Raw genomic sequence first — 23,389 nt, forward strand, 5'->3', positions numbered from 1 at the left:
TTTCTCACATATCTTTTTCTGGCAGTGGTTACAGTGCACATAACAGGGAAAAGTCTTAGAAGAGAGCTCTTAGCAACTGAGGGGTTTATTTCCTTCTGCTTGCAAAGCTACATTTCCAGGCATACTACACAACTTCATCGATGGTGTATGGCTCGGAATTCTAGCAGGTTTGTTTATTTGTTTACTATCCTCAGTTACAGATTCACTTGTTTTGGGGTTGGGTTGGATTGGTTTTGTTAAGAAACTCCATTGATTTCTCTTCCTCTTTTGTTTTTCAGTACCCCAAACCACTCATTCACGATTTACCACGTTTTTTGGTTCCCTCAGTTGAAAGGGAAAACCTTTCATTACAAAGGGATCAGAAGAAAAAGACAGCAGCTCCCAATAGCTGAGCTCTTTTTATAATTTTCTCTACAACTGCAACATAAGCTTCCAGACAGCTCTGGAAAGGGACATTCTCCCTCAGATGGAGTCTCAAAACGGTGGCTAGCCCCAAGCTCGTGACAAGATGCCGGCCTAGTGTGCCTCTTGCCACAACACCCAGTCATTTGTGAAGAGGCCATCGGCACAAATTAGCAAGGGTCTACTCAGCATAAACTACACAAATAGAAATACAATGTATGCACACGTTACATTTCTTGCTTTCCAAATGAAATCATGTATTCATAGCTACAGTAATTCTGTTATTGATGCTTTGTCCAGGCATAGTAAGGACCGGGACAGAGGCCAGAAAAATGCCAAGAAGGAAATAAGTATGTATGTACACATTATATATATTTTTTCTAAATACATACATATATATGCATCTAAGCACTTTATTACCTCACAAATGCCACTCAAAACTTTAAATTACTTATGGGGGTAAATATTACAAGAGTTCAAGAGCATCGGTCACAGGCGCATGGCACTTATTATCATTTTTCTGTTAATAGCAGTTGTGTAGATGCTAGCACAGATGCTGCATTGTACTGAAACCAACAAAAAGGGGTATTCACAAACACAGCTCATTGCCTTTTTTCAGCTAGACTAAAGCAACAGCATAGGAACTATTTATCATTCTGCTGCGGGGGGTGGAATCTAAAACTAAATACTGTATTTTGCTACACTGTTACTCAGCTGTTTTTTAACAACCTGATCACGTCTAAGAAATTCAACACTTGTAGAAAAAGATAAGTGATGGAAAAAACAATTAGCTTTACTGTAACACTGAGTACAAATAATCTGAAATAATAAGTACCAGAGCTATTATTCAGCGTATTCATTTATTTCAAAGTACAATGATTATGAAGGACACTAATTTAGCCACCATATTTCATGGTACATCAGCTTGTACAAGTCTAGATGCTCTGCATGCAACTGGCCCAGCAGAAATCCGTTTACCTGAAAAAGATACTTAGTTTCTATACATTATCAGCTGTGCAGAAGAGACAGTTCAGCAGAATCCTGGCCCACTCGTGTGTTAGAGCTCCTCCTTCTGGCGACGCACGCTCTTAGGGCAGAAACAGGTTCCCACCCTTACCACATCAGAAGCACACGCTAAAACACGTATTTTAATGGATTACCTCCTGGTTTAAGAAACAGCAGGTACTTCCTGCTGGAGAAGCACAAGACTTCCTGCTGGAGAAGTAACCCACCAAATACCTGTTGTGAACCACAGTCATTATCCTCTCCCTAAAGAGTTTTCCTCCTGGCTACTTTTATTTATGGGTGCTGACAGCAGCCCAGCTGCTGTGAAGTACCACAGTAGATTAACACCATACGAAAAAAAAACCCAGACCCAAACAAAACCCAAAAACATCCCTGACGTTTCATGTGGATTGCAGCTCTATTACTCAGAATAACAGGTATAAAAGTATTTATATGCATACCTGGATAGAGGAAAATTCCAGAGACTGGAATTCCAGGATCATAAAACATTAGTACCAACAAATTCAGACTGAAAAATATGGAGGGAAAATACTGAGACTTCTGGCTCTCAAACTTGCTGAGACTCTACCACCTCCCAAATAAGTGATCATAGAAAATAAAGTTTGAAGGGACTTTGAAAGGTTATTCTCTTTGTCTTCTTCCAGGATTTTCTTGGGTACTTCTTCACTGCTTCCTCAACCTATGGCTGAAACACCTTCTTTAAAGTCCCACAGGATCGAGGACACATTCAGCAGGAAAACATGTGAAAAACTAAATGTTTGAGCTTGTGCATATGTTGTACAATGCATAGCCATTAGGTTTTGTTTAGCCTTCACTGTAACTAAACAAGATTGTTAACAAATTTGGGGATGTGTTTATCTTAATTGTATTAAACAAAGCATAGATGCTTTTCATCATGCTGTATTTCATCAAACAGCCTTGTCCCTAACCTCACAGGAAACCTCTTATGTTTATGTGCTTTAGTAGTTCTAAGTCAGCTTAATTTATGTTATCCTGCTAGATGTTTCTGTACTGTTATTAGGCTAACAGTCATTAACGAGACACTGTCTCCTCAACAGAACACCCAGATGCTAGGGAAAATTACATACACTAGCAGATTTTGTAAACCTGACTTCCCCTGAGCCAGGTACTAGCAACAGGAGAAACAAATACCGAACACAGTTAATCAACTGTGAACGTTATGTGCTTTTGCGCTTCAAGAGCAAACGCACAGAAGACAACTTTTTTGACATCCAAGATCAGTTACTGAATTTACTAAATCACCTCCAGGTTTGTTTTTGTTTGGTTGAACTGTAGTAACAGCAGTTTCTTCTGACCAAGTCATCATGGCTAATTTGTTTTATATTTGCTTATCATGGTATGATACAACCATGTTCCTACAGGTAACAGTAACAACTAATTAGTCTGTGCAGAATGAGATATTTATGACTAACGTAAGGATGCAGTGTGGAGAAATACAGGCCTGGTATGACAGGAAAGACCTTGAGAAGTGGAGACACAAAATTTGATAGTAATATACTGTTACAGGCATGGGATGACAAAAGGTGGGGCACATGCTTAGCACTGGACACATCGTGACTACAAACAGCTCACCACGGACAGTAAAGAAATAACGGTGCTGGAAAATGCTGTTTTTCAAGGATAACAGAAGAGAACAAAGAGCAAGTATTTAACATAAGTAAAACACACCATATATAGTAAGTTTGGATATAATTTGTAGGCCAGTGAAGAGCAAGGTACAAAAGTATGTTAGCAATCATATTTTAGAAGTCCCAAAGTGGATCCTAGAGTGAGGAAGAAAAAAACATCATTATCGACATCATATTTCTCCTGGCAAGGGACTCCAGATGCTGGTAACTCATAGGAATGCACACACACGCACACCCAGCACCAGACAGAAGCCACCAACTTTAGGTTCTGGAGCAGAGACAGAAGGAAAAAGGACAATGGAATATAAACTAACAAGCATTAATATAACACTTTTAACTGTAACTATAGAGACTTTTTTTCTGTACAGAAGTACTCCTTCTGCAATAACTAGATTTGAACTAATACAGATTATTGCATTAGACTGTTATGATTTTAGTTACTGTAATAATAGATTTATTGGCTTTATTTATAAGATGTTTCCTCTTTTCTCACAAACAAGATTTTCAGCTTAGCACAGAAGCTAAATTTTCTTATTACAGCCCAACTGTGGTATACTACACCAAACTTTTCTTGATTTCCTGTCCCTTCACCTCTAACAAACCAAATAATTATGAAAATTTAAGAAATTCTCCTAAATGCCAAAGAACTACAGAGGCTGGTGAAAAAAACCCACTTATTTTTAACCTGTACTGTAAGAAACAACTCCATGTTCCTGTAAACACCTATCTTCTTTTCCAAGTACAGAAGTGCACTCTCTTCCAGCCCAAACCTAAGAGAAGTTCTGGATGGTAAACAGCAGCCAACAGTCCAACCATAGCAAGTGATCTGAGCAAGTCCCGGAACATGCTTCAAAGCCCTGACTTCCAAGAAAGTTCTGATTAACTAGACCTGAAATTCACTACTAGGACCAAAGATATGTTTTGTGGCATAATGACTACATTCAGCATGCAAAAATGTTTCAGCCTTTATTTCTTTCATCTCTTTTTAAAGCAGCATGACAGCCTAATGATAGAGATATCCTAAAATGCATTAAAAGAACTAGAAACCCAAACCCGAAAACACAGCAACCTAAGCAACTCTCTAAAGCCTATGACTTGTTCTTTTCCCATGAAAGGCTAGGAGCACAGCTGAGCTACAGCTTGGGGGCACTGGAGCAGGACTTTGTGAAGACTTGATACACAAAAACATGAGTGCTTTGGGACTGAATTCAGTAAGCCATCTTGGACTGAAAAAGGAAGAACGAACTACAAAGCTGAATTTTTTTTTAATTTGTCAGGACTGCCCACTGAAACACAAACACATCAGTTACTTATGCAGCCGTAGCCAGACAAGTTCAAGGTACTGTCTATTTATCTGCTTCCTGGTTGGACAAGCCTCCCGTCTTGTCTTTGAGAATTCCACTAGGCTTCTAAAAATACGTAAACAAGTATACTACATGTATGTGCACAAGAGACAAATAGGCAGGGCTAGATTTCACTTTGGTTTTATTGTACAGTTAAGACTGTAGCTGATTTTGAAAGTGAGATATGCTTGGAAAGAGTTGGAACACCTGTGGATACTCAACTGCCAGCACATCAGAGCATAAACACGTCAAAGTGGTATAAGAAAAGTGCCAAGTCTCACTTTCACCCAACCATTAGTATCTCTGCATTTGACATAAAGAAGTTTCTTTTTAATTTCTTTTTATCAAGTAGAGTTGTGAAAACAACTGCTTTGCGGCAAATGCACAAAATGCTGACTAATCAAAAAAAGACTAGCTTTTAGCATTCTATAGTCATATTGAGGGGACAAAATGATGTGGAGACAGAGTACAGAGCATCAAGGAACTGCAAGAGCCAGGCTGCTCCCTAAGGGAAGGAGAGCCTGGACCCCAGGATGCCCAAAACACAGGCTGTGCCATACCTTCACACTTACAGCAGCAGAGGCACGCGTGCAAAGCGGTGGCAGGATCAGGTCCTACTGACAGTTCAATGTCCATCAGGCAAGACAGGGTAACAGGCCAGGGTCCACCCAGCAATTTGACACAGCACTTCAGGAACGGGACTGGGGACAGACCTCCTAGGACACAGCTCAGGCAGGAATGAAAAGCACCAGCCTGAGCTTAAATGGAAACCTTGGTCAGAGGACATGGGTGGAAGCCCCAGGTGAGACTGGTCAGGGTAATGACTACATATTGGTTCTCTCAGTGCCCTGATGCATAGAAATATCAACGGATTCGTAAACAGAATGATTCACAAACTCTGACAAAACTACCAAGTAAGGGTACAAATTCTAACTCTGCCATAGTTGTGCTTCATGTTTCTGTGCAATGTCTCCTTTTTCAGAACACATAGCCCAGGGACCTTAGAACATTAAAGGCTTTAAAAATTACACACACACACATAAAGCCTTGGTTTGTTAACCCAGTAAAAGCAGTGGGTTTGAGCTTTATCTCCTCCTGCATGAGGAGGAGATACAAACTCCAGGATGGTGTGGGTATGTATCACAGAGAAACTGCTGCAATCCATCTGACAGAGGACTCTGCAAAGATCAGGGTTAATTTCATTACATCATTGTCAAATTGTATGGTAGCAGAGAAGATTTCCCCTCAACTACGTATTAACATCCTGCTTGTTAAAAGACATACCAAAGTTTATTTAGTCATAAAGAAGCCTAGCTTGCTAAACTACTTCTTTCTGGCTAATGCTCAGTGACATACCACTCAGCAATAATCAGCTGAATAATGTATAACCATGCATAACAGTTAAGTTAATCTCCTTAAAGATGCTCTGATTGTGTCACCCTTGTTCATGGCTAAGCAATACCTTACTCCCAAGAATGGCTCAGCTTAAGTCAATAAGCTGAAAGAAGTACAACACTCAAGCTCAAATCAGATCCTCGATGCTTTCACATACTCTAGAATCTTAATTGGACTGGAAACTGTAGTAATTAATTTGGCTCAAGAAATGCAAAGAAGTACTAGACCACTAGATGAGCAATTTGTACTGACTAAACCCTAGTGATTTTACTGCCTATTCACTTACTGACCTAACCGTTTCTTCTTCTTCAGCTACTTGCATTAATAAAGTAAACACTAGTTGCTGTATCAAAGGAGATGTTTGCAAATTTAACGGAGCTGCTTTTCACATCTTGTCAATTATCTGTTGAAGACCCCTTGCAAAAAACTCAGAATACACCTTCTTTTATAAATCCAAGTCATCCCACAAAAGTCTCCATGATAATTCAAATGAGGAAATGACATTTAAACTGTTTCTTAAATCAGCACAAACCAGGAAGCCCATGAAGTTACCACTATCACCAAAGCACAGACACTTCTGAAATACCACAGCTGCACAAAAAACTAAGAACATTCAGTTACCTTTGTAATCAGGGTTTTACTGTAATACATAATAAACCACACTTCTGTTCAGCAAGCCTCTGTTCTACTGCGTAAATACTCTTTTTTTTTTTTTTTAAATACTCATTAATAGAGATAGTCACCATAGCCCAATAAAAACAGTATGTGTTCTTAACACTGACTAGACACATACTTACATCCTATTGCAGTCAATAACATGCATTTAAAGTCTTCAAAATATGGATTATGAAAATGTGTATTTAAACAGTCCTGAAATGTGTATTTACATCATTGACTGTAATTTATCTAGAAAGCTACTGCAAACCTTTGTGTTCACTCTCACACGGTTCTACAGGGATCTTTATTTTTTTCCTCTAACACTGTAATTTAACATGCATAAGAAAAAGTTAGGGTTATCAGTTCTGTGCTTCCTAAAGTTTTGGGGCACAACTTTCTATTGACTTCTTTAGAGATTAAGTTAAAATCTTATAATGACAAAAAGGTAAAATGAAACAAATTTGTACTACATTTCTAATTCTTTCTTGATACCATACTGATTGTTCAGTGAATTATGATGTATACTTCATGTCTTACCTATTCCAAGAAAAAAACCTCATTACAATAACATTCAACATGATCATGAACTTCCTGACTACAAGTAATAAATACGTCATACAGCTCAGAGTATGCAGACACATCTCCACATTAGACACCTGATTTAGAGCCCAGTTCTGATCTGGGAAGACATCTTCCTCATAATTTGAGATATTAGAAAGCTAGCTCGCATACACAAAGTGTGATGGTCTTGTACGTGTCCTCTACCGAGTTCATTTTGTTTATGAAGAGAGAAACAGCAGCCACATAAATGGCCTAAAATTGCTTCGTCACTTTGACCTCCGCCAAAGTACATACTGCAGTATCTTCATTTTTTTTTCAACAAATCACCCTTTCACAAGTAGTGTAAGCATTGTGTTTAATAAACCTACTTTTCAATAAATTTACAATGTGATTGCATAAACATCCTGTATGTTTTTTTTTTTAATACTTTCCAATAACTTGGGATTCCATCACCAACTTCCATTAAATCTGCTAGAAGAGTGGATATGCATTAAGATAATTTTACATTTTGTGAAAATCAGCAGGAGGCAGACAAAGACTACCCTGTACATGCCTCAAGGCACAAAAGGTTAAGCAAACACCACATTAGACTGCAGAGAATCAAAGATGGGGGAAGGGGAAGCTGCTGTCTAAATGTCCCCCAAAACTTCAATCACTTGGACAACAAAATGCATCAATCACAAGACATAAGGGTATGAAACCCAGCTTCCTGCATTTTGGTACTCATGGAATTTGCTTTAGAATTTCCATTAAAATGGAAAAAATTGGAACAGATAGTCGAACTCAATTTAATTACCTACTGTTCAGAACCTCATCACAATTTAAAGTCAACATACCACCTTCTCCATGTAATTAACTACCCAGGCAAAATACAGGAACAGTATAGGAATTTCAGTAATCTAAACAACTTGGGACAATAGGTGCTTTGCTACAAATACAAAAGCGGTATACAGCTCAGATAGTGCTTTGGGTTGGAAGGGGTCTTTGAATATCCAGTCCAATCACCATGAGCAGGGACATCTTCCACTAGATCAGGCTGCTCTAAGCCACAGCCAACCTGACTTTGAACACTTCCAGTGACGGGGCATGCACAACTTCTCCGGGAAACCCATTCCAGCATCTCATCACCCTCTTTGTAAAAAATTTCTTCCTTACCTCCAATCTAAATCTACCCTCTTTCACTTTAAAACCATCGTCCCTTTTCCGGTCAATACAAGCCCTGCTAAAACAAGCCCTTCTCCCTCCTCCTTACAAGCCCCCTTTACATACTGAAAGGCTCCCCACAACCTTCTCTTCTCCAGGCTGAACAACCCCAACTCTCCCAGCTCGTCTGCACAGGAGAGGCTCCCCAGACTTCGGACCAGTTTTGTGGCCTCCCCTGGACCCGCTCCAAGAGGTCCATGACCTTCTTGTGCCAGGGACCCCAGCGCTGGATGCAGTGCTCCGGGAGGGGGCTCACCAGAGCAGAGGGGCAGAATCACCTCCCTCAGCCTGCTGAACACGCTGCTTTTTATGTAGGCCAGGATACGGCTGGCTTTCTGGGCTGCCAGCACACATTGCCAGCTCATACACAGTTTTTCATCCACCAGTACCCAAAGCCCTTCTCTGCTGGGCTGCTCTCAATCCATTCATCTCCCAGACTGTACTGATCCTGGGGGTTGCCACGACCCAGGTGCAGGACCTTGCACTTGGCCTTGTTGGACTTCAAGAGGTTCACACGGGTCCACCCCTCAAGCCCATCAAGGCCCCTCTGGATGCCAGCCCCTCCCTCTCGTGTATAAACCACACCAGTTTGGTGTCATCTGCAAACCTGTGAGGGTGCATGCAATCCCACTGTCTATGTCATTGATGAAGATTCTAAACTTTATTTGTCCCAATACAGAGACCACTTGCTACTCGTTTCCACTTGGATATTGAGTCATTGACTGTAACTCTTGGAAAGGGATGTTGTGGAGGACATTACAATAGGACCATGCAAAATATGAAGCATCCTGCTAAGAAAGTTCTTACTCAAAGAGACCTATCTGCAGTAATAACAGGAAACATACTACAAAGTGCCGCTTTTAAAATTCTCCCTGTTTTTCTCCCCATCCCCCTAAATTTATTCCACAGTGAAGTGTTTTACCTAAAACTAGGATGTTAGGAAAATCAGACATTGCTGAAGCTTGGTACCTAGGTTCAGCAGGAATGTTCAAAGAATAAATGATTCAGGCCACCTAAAGCATGGAATGCAAAGCCTAGATAAAGTGGACCAAATTTATGTCAGAGAAAGAAAGGTTTAAACCATCTGAATCTGAGTTTCAGCTACTTCTAACACTTCTGAGTATATTCAAAGGTGAATGAAGTGTTAAATCAACTTTCAGCTTTAACATGAACGTACCCCACCAGTATGAAATTTGAACCTCAGAAGGCAAAATGAATTACATAACATGATACATAAGGATTTGCCAGTGGGAGCTACGGAGCCTTTACCTGCAGCAGTGCCACAGCCAGTAGCTTCCGCGTCATATAACACTGCTATGGCTAAATAGCCCATTTTCCTCAGCCCAAGGATGTCCTTCCTGCATGTTACATATGTGTAACAGGATGAAGTTAAGAAAGGGAAACACAAGACAAGCTAGAAGGAAATAACACATATTGATAGAAAGTTTCATAGTTAATCGAAAGCTCTTCCACGGGAAGCAGAAGAACCTCACCTACTTGGGAAAACAAACAAATAGAATTCTTTTTAGTAAAAAATCTGACAGGATCACTTCACAGCAGTAACTAGGAATACCAATTATAGACATATTTCAACTGCACCCACTACTGGCAAAAGAAATCATTGAAAAGAAGTTCTTCCTAGAGAGATCTAAACATACAAATATAAAAAAGCAAGCTAGCGAAATTTGAGTTGAAAGTAATAAAATTTGGCACTCGTATACTTTCTCTCAACAATGTTTCTTAAAAGTGTGATAAAAGCTTTCTTTAACAGACAATGCCATCATCCATCTGGACTTCAGTGATCTGTAAGCTAACAATGAACTACATTTTGCCACTATAAGAAATTGCTTATGGTACAATCACCGCTAAGAACCTGATTCTGCAATGAAGTCAAAAAGAATTTTACCATTGATTTCAACAGTCACATGACAGCCCTTAACATTGCAGTTACTTTTGTTAAAAACCAATGATGTCAAAACCTCAAAAGTCAGCTATAATGAGAAAACAAAATAACAAGTGATTTGCCTCTGTAGCTTCAGTAGCAACCTTCCTGGTGGGAAAGAACTTTGGTTTTTTTCTCATTTGGAAGTCCCATACTAGAGAGATGCGCCTTGGTAAAGTCAACATCATCATTCTTGACAAAACCTTTGTATCTGACCCATTTTAAGGAAACACTTGATGCAGTTCCTAGAGCCAGCTTACAGCTATCCCAATGAAGGCTAAACTTAAGGAATCACTGAGAAGCTTGTTTTCAAAGACAAGTCTACAATCCTTCTCACACATGCATGCAGAAGAGAAACATGGCTAAAAGTGAGAGAGCTTAAGAGGAACAGGCCTCAAAATGTCTCTGGGCTTATCAAAACTTTTTACAGAGCCATACTCACACTAGCAATCAACCCTTCCGGCTGGTACCTTGGCTTCCAGCAGTCAGTCCAACCCATAATAACCAGTCATCTGATGGGATACTCATTACCTAAAAGTGAAATCCAAGGTAGTTATGAAACTGCTCACAGAGCCTAACATCAGCTGTCAACCACGGGCTTGACTCATCTGTTCTACAGAATCAGATTGATGCCACAAGTTAAAAGACCAAAACTTTTGAGAAGAATCTGCTTCTGTCATTTATGAATGCTGCAACTGAGGAATCATTGAAATACCAAGGAGAGAAGTTTAGGACACCTATAGCTCTGAAAAATACACCCGTGGGCTAATAAGTAACCAGTTACCAGCAGAGACAACAAAGTCAAGAGAGTAACTATCGCAGCAGCCTAATGTAAAAGGAAAGCCATATTGTATATGCTGAATTTGGAAGTGCTGCACTTTCATAAGTCTTCAACACTATGTGATCTAACAGGGAGAACAGATCTGAATTCAAACCTTCCTTCCCAATACATATCTGGAGCAATTACTCAAGATTCCTGCAAATGTGGTAAGGCAATACACGTTGCCCCTGACAAAATCCACTTACGCAAAGCACATAAAAGGAAGTGAACACACTGATGACATGAAACAGCTAAAATAGCAAAAATTCTAGTCAGGATAATTCTGACTCCCTCAAGCTGAGTAATGACAGGATCACCCTTTCCTATCTGAGTAACAAGCTCTGAAAAAACAAAGTTAAGAAAGGGTCGTGTTATGCCAACAGGACATTCAGCTGGCACGGAAGCAAGCGCGGCATGCACCGGACTCTCCTCAAGGGGTATTTTCCCCTCCGGAATGCCGCGTTCCTGCTCTCCTTTCAGAGGGATACTTCCCCGCCAGGCTTCCCGCCACCGGTGCCAAGTATCGCTGGCCCTGGGCCTACCCCTCTGCAGTCACGGGCGAAGCCACCTGAATTCTATGGGAGCAGGAACAGGTTCCCTCAGAAGTAACTGCGGACACACCTATTTGGGTTTCGCCCCTGGAACACGCCCGTTCCTCTCCGGCCTGCGCGGCCCCCCGCAAGCGGGCTTTCCTTCCCCTTCAGGGGGGCAGCCAGGCGGTGACTGCTCCTGCAGCCGGGCCGGGGTGCGGGCCGCGGAGCTGCGTTACAAAACGGAGTTTCCCCAGTCGTAAACGCGTCGCACCACAGGCCCGCGGTGCCGCGGCGGCCGCCCGCCCGCGCCACGCAGCCCAGCCCGCGCTCGCTCTGCCGCCGCGCCGCCGGAGGGAGCCGGGTCTGTGGCGGCCGCTGCAAGGGGCCGGCTGCCCCGCGGGCCTTCCCCGGCGCGCCGGCTGCGCTGCCCGGCCCGGGAACCCCGGCTCCGCCCGCCGCTGCCCCCCGCCAGCGCCCCCGGCCCCCCGTGCTGCCACCCAGCCCGCCGGGTAAGCGGCCGCCAGCCCCACACACCGGCCCTGCACGGCCTGGCCTAGCCCTCCCGCCACCGCACACCTGCCGCCCGCCGGCCTCCTCCGCACCGCCCCGGGCCCGGCGGGCGCCTCCGCAGCCCTCCCCTCCCCAGGGCGCGGACAAAGCGGCCGCAACGCACCTGCTGGCAGGGCGGGGGGGGCACCCGCCCCCATCTCTGCGCCCCCCGGCTCCCCTTCCCCAGCCCCCCGTCCTGCCTTCTCCGGGCCGGGCGAGCCGCAGCGGGAGCGGAGAGGTGCTCGGCGCCTCCGGGGCTGCCTCCCGCACGCGGAGGGGGGATGGGGGTGGGCCTACGCCCACCCCGCCCCCGGCATCCGCCGAGGAAAACAAACTCCGGCCGCCGCACGCCGGCGGGATCCACAACGTAAACAGGCCGGCCGCTGCACCGCCCGCCCCTCCTCGCCCCCGCGCCCGGGCGCTCACCGTAGAGAGGCGCGGAGGTTTCTCCTTTCCTCGCCATCGTCTCCCGGTGCCCTCCGCGCCGGCACAGCCTGGGGCAGGCGCCTCCGCCTGCCGCTCAGCGCGTCCTTTGTTGCCGCGAAGGCATGAGAGGAGGCGGCGGCGGCCGGGCAACCTCCCGCTCCGCTCGGCCACGGCCGCTCGGAACAGCGCCCGCGCCCCGCACTGACCCTCCCGTCCCGTCGGCTCCGCGGCCCACGCCTGCGCCGAGCCCGCGGGGGCGGTACCCGCGCCGCGCCGGGGGGGGGCCGCGGGCGGAGGGGGCACGCCGGGGGAAGGCGGAGGGGCGGCAGGACGGCCCGCAACCGGCCCCGCCGCCGGCCCCGCCCCGGGACGCGCCACGCTAACTTCGCCGGGGCCCGGTCGGCCCCGGGCTACAGCTCTGGCAGCGGGCGCCGTACCCGGCGAGGCCGGCAGCCGTAGTGGGGGGGGGGGGGGGGCTCCGTCCTCGGCCCCCTGCCGCCGCCCGCGAGGAGAGCCATGCCGCGGGGGCGCGCCCCCAGTCTCGAACCGTGCCTGTCCGCAGCCGCCCCGGCCCCGGCTCCTGCGGGCGCCCGTACCGCCTCCGGGGCCGGGGGGGCTCTCCCCTCCTGCGCCCCGGGCTGTGCGGCGGGCGGGACGCTGGCCGCCTGCCCCGCAGCCGCCCCGGCCCGCCCCGGGGGAGCGGCCCCGCCGCGGCGCGCGGAGCTGTCCGGGCCACCCGTGCTGAGCGCGCGGCGGGAGCGGCTCTGCCCAGGCGCGGGGCCGGGGCAGCGGCCGCAGCGCTCGGGGGGGCTGAGCCCGCCCGGCCGCGGGGTCGCCGCGCGGGGCGCTCAGGCGGTTCGGTCGCAAATCTGGCTCTGTCCCCACAGCCGCGGGGTGCTGGGTGTGCGCCTCCCTGAGGCTGTCCCCCCCCCCCGCCCCCGCCCGCCCGGCGGGGCCGCGGCCGCCGCAGAGCCCTTGGCCCGCCTGCGGAGACTGCTTTTCGGTCGCAGCGACGCGAACGGCCGCCGCGGCGAGAGGACGCGACAGGCAGGTGCCTGCCTCCCCGCGCTGCTCCGTCAGGCTGTTGTCGGGGCCCGCCGCCGGCCTACCGCACCGAACGTTCCGTACCGCCGCACGCGAGGCGGCCCCGTGCCACCCCGGCCGCCGTGCGCCCGCAGGCCACCGCGTGCGTGCTGACGGGAGCCGCCTGAGGAGCAGGCGCCTGCCGAGAGAGGAACCCTTTCGGGGGCTAGCCTGAGACCCTCGGCAGCACGAGATTATTTTATCTATGAGTAAATTAATGTGCACAGACCGTGGAAGTTGTTACTATGCTCGTATCGAATCGCAAACCGACCATTTGTGTGCCAGAGGCAGGCACGGAAAGGGCCCCCTCCCCTGCCAGCACGCCACCAGGCCCTGCCGAGCTGGCACCTTGGTGAGCTCTCACGAAACCGCACCAGGCACGTGTAGCACCTCATCCGTCCTCCCAGAGGCCCCAGTCCGGGCCAGTGGCTCCCATAGTTACTGAATTACACATACAGGGTTTTGTTCACTAGTACTGGGAGGAGCTATTTCCCCCTCTGCGCTACACTGTGAGGATCTGTTTCTCCCTTGACTTTTAAAACAAGTAGTTGCTTCCTCCAGTGACCTCCTTTCATCAGAACACTGCCCAGGCAGAGGTTTCTGTGCTCAGTGCACCACTGGTGGTCTGCAAAGTGAACGAGAGTTCTTTCCTAAACCTAGCCCACCTACCCTCTTAAGCCACTTACCAGGTACAGCTACCCAAGATGCCTGTCTGCCTGCCGGGGAATGGATCTCAAGGGCCAACACCTGATGCAGGAAAGTGATGACACACTTTGCTATCTACAAAGAAATCTTATTCCATCTCAGCACTGATGACTAAGAGAACTCGGACAATCTCACCTACAGAGAAAAGAGCTTCCTGTGTCAGAGACTGAGTTGAATGTGAAAACAGCTGCGTAGGACAGCTTTGTAAGAGGCAAGGCAGTGGGCTAACGTCTTCTGGCCCGTTCTGATAAGGCATGGCAACCTGAGGGTAGCAGGGCTTGACAGGATGTGCTATTTAGAGCTGAAGTAGTATTCTGAGAGAAGCTTCGGTATTATTCTACAGCTCAGTGTTATTCTGTTCCCTTTGTGCAGAAGGGTGTACCTATCTATAGCCTACTTTCAAGAATGGACATTGGAATCTCAACAAACATTGTACAGCTGGTCCTACAAATAAGTATATAAAATACATTATCTATGTATCATATATTATATGTAGTATATATAATACACAGCATATACAATACATACATTGCATGTGTGTATTATTGTGTATATAAAATATTATATATAATACTGTATCATATAATCCAAAATATATATTCTGTATTGTATTTAACATGTTATATTTAACACATATGCTATATATAACATGTAGCAGAAGTTATATATAACAGAACATACATATACATTAGGCTGTGACTAACAATCAGAAATAAGTTTTTACTTACACAGCACTTCTGAGCTCTGGCAAAAAAAACAAACAACTCTCACATGCACTCTAGCAAAGGTTTTTCTTCCTTTTCATTAGGGTTTATGGACCAATACAAAATTAGGATTCTTATGATTTTTTTAGAGAATAAAACCACATACAGTATTGAGAAGTTAGTATAGACTCCTGCAGGATAAGAAGTAACTTTTGGCTTGGTTCTGACTACCAGAACCAAGGAATAAATTAAAAATACACTAAAAGGGGAGAAAACTTGCTAAAAATAATTTAAAAGGTTAGAACAGCACTAAAAACTACATAAGTTAAGAGTTTCTCAGGTAGATAGAAGGCTGTATAAGGAAGCCACTTTGAGACACAGCAGGTCACCTATTCATGTCTCTCAGAAGGGCCTGAGAGATGACAAAAGGAAGCCAGCATGTCTGGACAGAATGAAAAGGGCAGTTGCTACAGACAAGGAGGAATTTTTCGATAAGTCAAAGCTGTGCTCAAATGGGTAAATTACAAAGGATCACAAAATTTGGCAGGTTAAATATGAAAGCACAATAAGGCAGGCCAAAAAAAGTTTAAGCATTAATTTGCAAAAGGTGTGGACACCAAAAATAATCATTTTTTGAAAGGCCAAGAGCAGGAGGAGAATATGCAGGGCCAACGGTATTTTCCTTAAGTTTCCTATGTGTATATAGGCATGCGGGTGATAAACGTTTTTGAAAGTACTTCCAATGAAAATCCAGAAAACTGCAGTCTGATAAACCTTGCCTCTGCACGTTGCAAAGAGTAGAATCTACAATAATGCAGACAGATTTGGAATATTTGATATATTGGGAAGTATGATTTTTGGAAAGAGAAATCAGGGCTCACGGGACTACCAGAGACTTCCTAAGGAGTCAGCAGGCACAAAGATGAGGGAATACAGCTGATCTTCAGGATATTTGGATTTCTGAAAATGTTCCACAAGGTTCCTCACCAAAAAACCTGAAATAAATTAAGCCACCACAGAAGGAAAAGTCTTGTTACGGCCAAAAAATGGTAAGGGGTGTTAGGAGTGGCTGTCACCTCTTGCAGCTCCAGCCTTTCTGCCCAGCCACTTGAGCCCAGGGTCTCTGCCCTGGTGCAGGGACGTGGCTGCCACCCTCCCATCTGCAGGTTCAGCCAGTGGCAAAGCTGAGCGCATGTCCTAGAGACACGCACATAGGACACGCGTGAATTGGCCAGTCACATGTACTGCTACAGGTGAGGCACTCCCTTCAATGGTACCTACAGATCAAGGGAGACGATGAGCCTCTTCTGCTCTACCCCAGTGAGGCGCATAACGAGCTCTGTGCCCAGTGCTAGGCTCCCCATTGCAAAAAGGACAGGGAGCTTAGTGGAGGGGGGCCAGTGGAGGGCTGCCAAGATGATGAGGGGACAGGAGCATCTCCCTGATGGGGAAAGGTTGAGAGAGCTAGGGCTGTTTAGCTGGAGAAGGCTGAGAAGGGGACCTTATCAATGCATACCAATACCTTAAGGATGAGTGCCAGGAGGATGGGGCCAGGCTCTTTTCACTGGTGCCCAGTGACAGGACAAGGGGCAATGGGCATGAACAGCAACACAAGAAGTTCCTTCTGAATATGAGAAAGAACTTATTTACCTTGAGGGTGACAGAGCATGGGACAGGCTGCCCGGAGAGAGAGACATTGTCTCTCTGGAGACATTCAGAACGTGACTCTGTGCAGCTTGCTGTAGGAGACACTGGTTTATCAGGGGTTGGACTGAATGACCTCCAGAGCTCCCTTCCAACCCTGGCCTTCTGTTCTTCTGTGCTTCTACACAGAGGACCAACATTCAACACAAGCACAGGCAGCCCCTCGTTTGCCCCAGCCACCCGGGTCCCTCCCCACAGCAGCCTGCCAGGGCAGATGCTGCTCCTGCCTCAGCAGCTGAACCCGCATCAGCAGCCGACACTGAGACCTCGCCCTGCAGCTGGCACCGCAGCCAGGGGCACCCACATGCCCAGTCTGGCTCCATTTGCTGGTACCGAAACCACACACACAGGACCCTCAGTGGCAGGCACTTCTTCCTTACAACACACAAACACTTCGGATAGTGATATTACAAAGAGAGATAGCTAAGAAAATGTTTAATAAGAAGATAGGATTTAATAAGACGACTGTGGTGATCAGGTGCTGGGCTCAGTCAGACATGTGCGCTGACTGCCCTCTTTTACACGACTGATCCATTTTGTACTCCATTCTGTCTGTTCCTCCAGACATCCTTCCCCTTCAGACCCCTTCCCAACATTCTGGACCCTCAGGTTTACATCACTATAAGCTGCAAAGTCCCAGTGTGCCTGCAGTTTACTGAGAGCCAGTTTGTTCCTTGTCTTTGTCACCGTTGTGTTTGCCTGTCAAGTCTGTGTCCCCATATTTTGTTTATGGCTTCCCACTTTTTGTTGGTATCCCATTTGATAAGCCCTTTGACTAGATAATCTTACTGAAACAAACATTCCCTTACCAATTAGTGTGACTGACTGGGCTTACATCTCATCACTGCCTCCCTTACCATTCGTTAGTCGGATCTTTGTCACTTAATGATCTTGTTTCTGGCTTCCTCCTCTTCCTGTCCTCCCTTTTTGCATGGAAAAGGTTCTTGAGCAGATACCCTTAAAGGAGCAGACACTTCCCTTCCACATACCCATACCGGGTCTGGCTGAGCCCCCAGCACCCTCACAGCGCTGCGCTCGTGCCGGCAGCCAGAAAGGTGCTGGTAACACACCAGCGCTCTGGCTGCGGCTGAGCTGGGCTCGCACAGCGTCCAGGCTGTCTCCCCAACCTTCCCCCTGCCCCTCACCACTGGGCTGCGGGAGGGGACACAGCTGGGACAGGTGACACAAAGTGACCAACGGGATATTCCATACCATACGATGTCTGCTCAGATAGAAGAGCTAAGGGAAAGGAGAAGGTAAGGGGGGACACTCATTATTTATGATGTTTGTCTTCCCTGCCTCCTGGGAAGAGGCCGAACATCAACTGCTGATGGAAGTAGGGAATAACACCTTTTGTTTTCTTTGCTTCCACACGCGTGATTTTTGCTGTTGCTTCATTAAACTACCTTTGTCTTGACCCACAAGCTGGGTTTTTTTTTTTCATCTTATTTTCTCCCGCCCTGTTCTGCTGAGGAGGGGAGTGATAGCATGGCTTGGTGGGCACCCAGCATCCAGCCAAGGTCAACTCACCACAATACCCTCACAATTTATTTTTTTTTTTTTAATTTCAAGACTAAACAAAAATTTGTCACAGGGGTGGGATCGCCTATGGAATCTCAAAGACTTACATGTCGGGACTCTTTGCTGCTCCAGGTACTACTCATAAATGACTTGAAAAAGGAGAGGAACACTGAAGTGGAAACTTTTGTTGCTGATACTTATGGGACTCAAAACAGTTCCAGATGAGCTCAGGGCAGATAAATGTAAAATGATGCAGACAAGGGGTGCACAGAAATAGTTATATAGAAAGATGAGCTTTGAGTCGACTAATAGCTATGCATTTGTTATCATAGATAATATATGAAAATTTACCTTTCAGTGTTCAGAGGTAGTCAAAAAAAAAAAAAAAAAAAAAAAAAAAAGAGTACCAGAAAATAACACAAACGGAGAAGAGAACTTTCACTCTCATCTTGACGGAAGAACATGAGCCACTTGCTGATTCCAATTCTTATGCCACAAAACCAAGACAATGTAGAAAATACCCAAAGAGATTATTCAGCTTGGAAAACAGACAGCTAAGGGGTTATCAAGACATTTTTCTCTTAAATCATTGACACACAGAAGATTATTGGGGACTGACCGTTTACTGCCTCTTCCAATTCAAGCAGTAGGGACAACAAATGAAGTTAGCAGATGTCAGGCTGAAAACAAGCAAGCCAAAGTGGTTCTTCACAGTGTGAGAAACTAAGCTGTGTCTCCCAACACATACCAAAAGCAACTGGTCACATTAATGGAAGAGACATCCATGAAGCATTATTAAATACAAAGGCATCACCTTCAGCTCAGGAAACTTCTAAATTTTTGGAGGGTAGGAAAAAAAACTTGACAAAAATAACACTACATGATCAGTAAATGCTCTGTTCTTGAAATCTTCCCCAGGTGTTCTTTGTTGCAACTGCCATAAGCAGGATAGTATGCTAGCAGGACATTTGATCTCACCTAGTAACCAAAACTCATTACTTTCATGGCAAAACAAGCCTTAGCTACCGGTGTCACAAAGAGCCTTGTTGTCTGTTGTATGAACAGTAGGTGAAAACCTCAGTCTTTGCCTTCTTGTGCCCATACTCTCAACCCCATACTACTTCTTCCAGGATCTCCAACACAGGATTTCTCTCTCTCTTTAATTTTTCACCGCACATGCCTCAACAGTGCTCTAATCTCAGGTAGTCTACCTTTTGCAGTTCAACAACAGCAACAGCCGTACTCATTACTGAATGTCTTTAGTATGTGGGCGCAAGTTCCATCAGCCCTTATGAAAACTGAACTCTTGCGATTTATGGCAGAATTTGCTTTTGTCATTTGCCACACTGCCTAAAAATAATCATACAGGCTTTACTGTAACTTCTTTGTTCTACCGTAACACAAAGGGCTGGGCTGCAGCTTGCCCAGGCCCCTGTGCCAGCTGGTAAGCCCCCACACTGCCCTGCAGCCCCCCGCCCCAGCCCCTGCCACATGGCCCAGAGATGTGCTGGCTGGACCAGGCGTGAAGCAGCACAGATTCCATGGGGAGGAGTACACCAAGGAATACAGCTGGAAGAGTCCTTTAGCTGCTAAACTGCCTGCTGCAGCACCTTTCAATACGGGGATTAAAACTGATTTAGTGCCACAGTGTCTTGGATGCTTCCTTTACACATAGATAGACCGTACCTTGCTGTTTTCTCTTTGTAATGATTAAATTGTTTATATTGCACACAAGTGAAAGCCATTGAAGTCTAAGTAAGTACTTGTTTCTTCAAGTAGTTTAGTCCTGCCTGAAAAATTCTAAATTGAATTTCATCATACTTTGAAAAAAAACCTGGAGAGGTGCTCTTTATTCTAAGGCATGGTTCAGAAGCTATCTTATGAGATTTCCACTGACTTTCCTCATCTTCAGAAAGTCACAGAGGCCAAAATTGTCACAAGATGTAGCTGGTTTTTATTTGTTCTCAAGCTCTGTGTATCTGTCCCTTCTTTTTCTTTACAGTTGCATGTTACATAGTAACGTAAATGTAACTCAGTATGTTTTTATGACATCAATGAAAAAACAGTAGTCAAATTAAAACCCTCCAAGACTTTAAGGAGGTATGGCTTTGTAATTGAAAAAGACTGAAAACTTGAAATGAAGTAATGTCTGTGATACCCAGGAATCAAACAAGCTAAAAATATACTTGAAAATATTTTAATTGAAGCATCACATTATCTTAATTTTTAGATAATTCAAAGGTTCCCATACACGTGATTTTCTTTTTTTTTTTTTCTTTCCCCAAAGAAGTTTAATAAAGACCATGAAAAAGCCGAAAAGAGACCAAACCAAAAAACAAGACAAACCACAAAAATTACATGAGCTTGCAACAGAATTTTAGGAAAAAAATGTTGGGTTTACGATGTCTGAAGTTATATTGTAGCCAAGATCAAAGAAACACAAAAAATATTTCATCACTTTATTAAAAAGGAGTTGCCATGGTTGTTGCATTGCACTACATTGAAAAGGATTCTGCTTTGCAGATCATGAATTCAGGACCTGCACACTAAACTTTACAATGTCTGTTTACTGCAGTAGCTTCAGTAACTTGCACTACATAAATCACCGCAGAAAATTCAAGTTGCTTTCCATTTCTAAAATGAAGTTTCATTAGAAAATGTTAAAATACAGCTTGTTGTTAACAATTGAAAAAATAAACTGTAAAAAATTTATAACTACTACTAAAAAAAAAACCACTTCAGCCTAAAATACAGATGCTAACTAAGGAATGAGCTGCATTTTGTAATGTAATATCCTGACTGCATTTACTTGCTATCTTCTACATTTCCACAATAAGCATCATGTATTCTGGTGGTTAATATAAACAATAGTATTCTGAGTTAATAATGGAATAAACTGTGCAGTATACAAACTTTACCATAGTAACAGTGATCAGAGGGATAGTAAGGAAGAAATACGACAGAGTAGTAAGGGTTTGAGAAGATAAAAAGGAAAGGCAGATGCCATATTTCTTGCTTTTGTGAGAAATGCTAAAACACAAGATAGACTTAACAGAAACTTCCATCTGTTGTCACCCCTTATGTAAACAACTTTGAACCTCCAAGTTCAAGTGGTTCAGGCTTTGACAGGGAACCTCACCATCTATCACATCCCTCCCTTCCCAACTACTTAGTAGGCACAGACCACTGGGTGGAGGTCGCCAGTGCTTTGACTTTTCCCCTCCAGACTGTAAAAACTCTGTTGACAAGACATTGTCAAAAAATTTCACATTCGTCTTCCCAAGAAGATGTGAACACAGGTAGCAAGAAAATTATTTGAGAGAGTGGAGAAAGACAAGCAAGGGCATAGCTTCAGAACTGCAAGCTGCGTTAACCAGTGACCTTAATCAAGAGCTGATTCTAGTACCTTACCTTGGTTGTTCCTGTCATTTAGCAGAAATGCCCTTGAATACTTTTGTCTCGGCTCTGTGTAGTCTTTTCCTCCTTGTCCTGGAACAACCAATGTTCTTCAACCTCTACAACACTGCAGGAGATCACAGATAGTTATCAGCCTTTTAATACAGAAGCTTGCTTCCAGAAAGCACATAGACACCCGTCTTCAGAGGCAAGTAGCAAATTTCACATGCAAAGATGCTTCTAGTGTAGGGCAGACCTGGAGAACAGCAAACATTACGGTGTATTCCTGGACTTGATTTCCTCAGCTGGACAGTTTCAGACAACTACCTTCCCATGCTCTGTCTACGTGAATAGTTTAGTTCAGGTAAGGAGAGGTGAATCTCCCAGTTGTCCCCAGTTACTGCACCTTAAGTGATTCACAGAGAGATTTCAAAGCACATGAACTGAATTTTGCATGAAACTAACTGGAAGACACGATCTAAGAGTGCACCTAGCACACTCCAGCCACTTAGCAGGGGACATTCTGTCAAGCCCAAAGCAAAATCCCTCTAGAGTGCTTCCCAGGTCTTTAATTCATCCCTTCTACTCTGTAAGTCCAACAGTACTGGTCTGCATTACTTCCTAAGGTCAACACTCCTTCAGTGTACTGATTTATTCAGTCTCTCAGCCTTAGGGGTGTCCTCAACCCTGTTCCAAGCTGTCTCTTCACCTCAGTGCAAAAAAGAGCTTATTTATTTACTGAAGGGTTGTGGATCCTATCTCAAAGGCACCTAGAAATAGCATCTCAATTCTGAGCACTGTAGCACTTAAATCCCTTCCTCCAGCTAATAAATGTGCTTCATGTTCTTTACAGGTGTTCCAGCACCTGACTTGGTCAGCTGGAGTTGTTCGTTACCTGTGAGAGTGTACATTAAAATGAGATGCGTGTATTTCCTTATATATCATCATAACAAAGGCTGTTGAGATGATACATCAACCGAGGAGTATAGAGATGCTATTTATACACAAACCATACACATAATATAAGGATAGAAAATGGACTGCTTGGTAATTAAACTCCCACACCATATTCAGAAACATGACCTATGGAACAGAACCTTATGTAAAATGGAACGCAAAATACAGACTTGAGGGTGGATAATTAAAAGTCCTACAGCCACACGATCCAGTGGTATGGTGTACTTAAAACTAGATTTAGAATAGGAAGAACATACAAAAGAGTTCATGAAATACATAAGTAACATAAAGTTATAAATTATGCTTATGCCTTTTACTAAACTACCCTTCAAGTACAGGGGAAAACCAACACCCACTGATACTGTGGAGTGAAGAATCAGCAGCCTATGCACTAAGTCAAAGCTTACATGCTTCTGTTTGGCAAACACCTGCAGTCATGCCAGTATAAAGCCTACAAAACATTATAATCAGCTCCTTTTTGATTAATTGGTATGTATGCCAAAAAAACAACTCTTACATGACTAGCTTCCTATTTCTTTGGAACCAAGTACAAAATCAACACTCTCAACTGTCAGGAACAAAACAAGCAGCCAAGAACCAAACATATGAAGGCAATAATGCTGCTAAAAATATTTAGGACACCTTACTTTGAACTGTTGTGCAAAATGAAATGTTACCCAAAATCCAGGTTCCATAAAAGTGTGTTATGTTTTGGTAATTCTGTTAAAATTTCCAACCAAAAAGGGTCATTCATCCACAAATCAAAGTAACGATTTGTCTTGAAAGAGTGCTTTCAACCGCTGAAGCATCAGT

At 44.8% G+C, this 23,389-nt stretch overlaps 1 protein-coding gene across 3 annotated transcripts in view; it reads right to left on the minus strand.

The window, feature by feature from the left end:
• SLC44A5 (solute carrier family 44 member 5) overlaps nucleotides 1–12,946 on the minus strand; it is a 94,392-nt gene extending 81,446 nt beyond the window's left edge. The window contains exon 1 of one of the 3 annotated variants that reach the window (XM_055815582.1): nucleotides 12,507–12,944. In XM_055815582.1, coding sequence (XP_055671557.1) covers nucleotides 12,507–12,543 — 37 coding nt within the window. In that variant the 5' untranslated portion in view covers nucleotides 12,544–12,944. Of the gene's footprint in view, nucleotides 1–12,204; nucleotides 12,434–12,506 lie in introns of those variants that run through there. The other 2 variants (XM_055815583.1, XM_055815584.1) reach the window with 2 other exon arrangements.
• Nucleotides 12,947–23,389: the final 10,443 nt, after the last annotated feature.

The sequence above is a fragment of the Falco peregrinus genome, chromosome 10 (assembly GCF_023634155.1).
Source record: "Falco peregrinus isolate bFalPer1 chromosome 10, bFalPer1.pri, whole genome shotgun sequence".
NCBI classification, from domain to species: Eukaryota; Metazoa; Chordata; class Aves; order Falconiformes; family Falconidae; genus Falco; species Falco peregrinus.